The 1,297-nt window shown below is 58.5% G+C and overlaps 1 protein-coding gene across 1 annotated transcript in view; it reads right to left on the reverse strand.

The window, feature by feature from the left end:
* NFASC (neurofascin) overlaps positions 1-1,297 on the reverse strand; it is a 53,640-nt gene that overhangs the window by 33,780 nt on the left and 18,563 nt on the right. The window contains exon 15 of the mRNA XM_029962496.1: positions 833-1,119. Within this exon, the coding sequence (XP_029818356.1) occupies positions 833-1,119 (287 nt within the window). The remainder of the gene's footprint in view (positions 1-832; positions 1,120-1,297) is intronic.

A 1,297-nucleotide genomic window follows, 5' to 3' on the forward strand; every position in this document is an offset into this window, starting at 1 on the left:
ACTTCCAGGGATCCAGGGGCAGCCACAGCTTCTCTGGGCACCCTGTGCCAGGGCCTGCCCACCCTCCCAGCACCAGTCTGGGCTCCTGGTCAGCTCTGACAATGAATGAGCAACCTTGGAACAAAGTGCCTTTTGCTGGTGGTTAGTTTACACTTGAGTCTCATTTTCCAACAGACTCCTGAGCTTCCTGTGGTCAGAAAGGATGAAAGACTCTCTTTAGAAAGCTCCCCTTTAAGCTGAAAGCAGGGGTTTCCTTCAGCAGGTCCCACTGGAGTGACCTTGGCGTGAGTGTTTCCACTTGAGCTTTGCTGCTCTGCAGCTCGTCAGCCACGGGCTGGAGGGTTGGAGACAGAACATCCCAGCCCAGCTCAGTCCTGGGTGTCACAGAACAGGTTGGAAAGGACCCCAGAGATCGTGGAGTCCAACCTTTGAGCCAACAGCACCTTGTCACCCGGACCAGGGCACCGAGTGCCACGTCCAGCCTGTCCTTAAACACCTCCAGGGACGGTGACTCCACCCTGGGCACCCCATTCCAGTGCTCCCTGTGAAGAACCTCTTCCTAATGCCCAACTTAAACCTCGGGTCACGCACCACGAGGTTTGTGGGGTCACACACCACGAGGTTTGTGGGGTCACACACCATTGAGGTTTGTGGGGTCACACACCACAAGGGTTGTGGGGTCACACACCACAAGGTTTCTGGGGTCTCACCCCACGGGGTTTGTGGGGTCTCACACCACAAGGTTTGTGGGGTCACACACCACCCATGAGGTTTGTGGGATCACACACCACGAGTTTTCTGGGGTCACACCCCACGAGGTTTCTGGGGTCACACCCCACAAGGTTTGTGGGCTCTCACACCACGAGGGAAGAGCCCTCCTGGGGTGGATGAGCCCGGCAGGGTGGGCCGGGGGTAACTCACGTGCCCCGTTGGTCTGGTACCGCTCCGAGGGCACGCTGGGCACGCTGCTGCCCACGTCGTTGACGGCGATCACCCGGAACTGGTAGTTGACGTACGGGGCCAGGCTCAGCACGGCAGAGTTGACACTCCCGGGGTACCTGGAGTGGTTGTGCCACATTCCCGGCTGGAAGCGATCCTCCTCGAACTGCACGATGTAGTCTGGGGGGAGCACAGGGAGGGCTCAGAGAAGGGTGAAGGGTGGGTGAAGGGTTGGTGAAGGGCTGGGTGAAGGGTTGGTGAAGGGCTGGGTGAAGGGTTGGTGAAGGGTTAGTGAAGAATTGGGTGAAGGGTTGGATGAAGAATTGGGTGAAGGGTTGGGTGAAGGGTTGGGTGAAGG

The sequence above is a fragment of the Manacus vitellinus genome, unplaced genomic scaffold (genome assembly GCF_001715985.3).
Source record: "Manacus vitellinus isolate BGI_N305 unplaced genomic scaffold, ASM171598v3 scaffold_47_pilon, whole genome shotgun sequence".
Classification (NCBI taxonomy): Eukaryota; Metazoa; Chordata; class Aves; order Passeriformes; family Pipridae; genus Manacus; species Manacus vitellinus.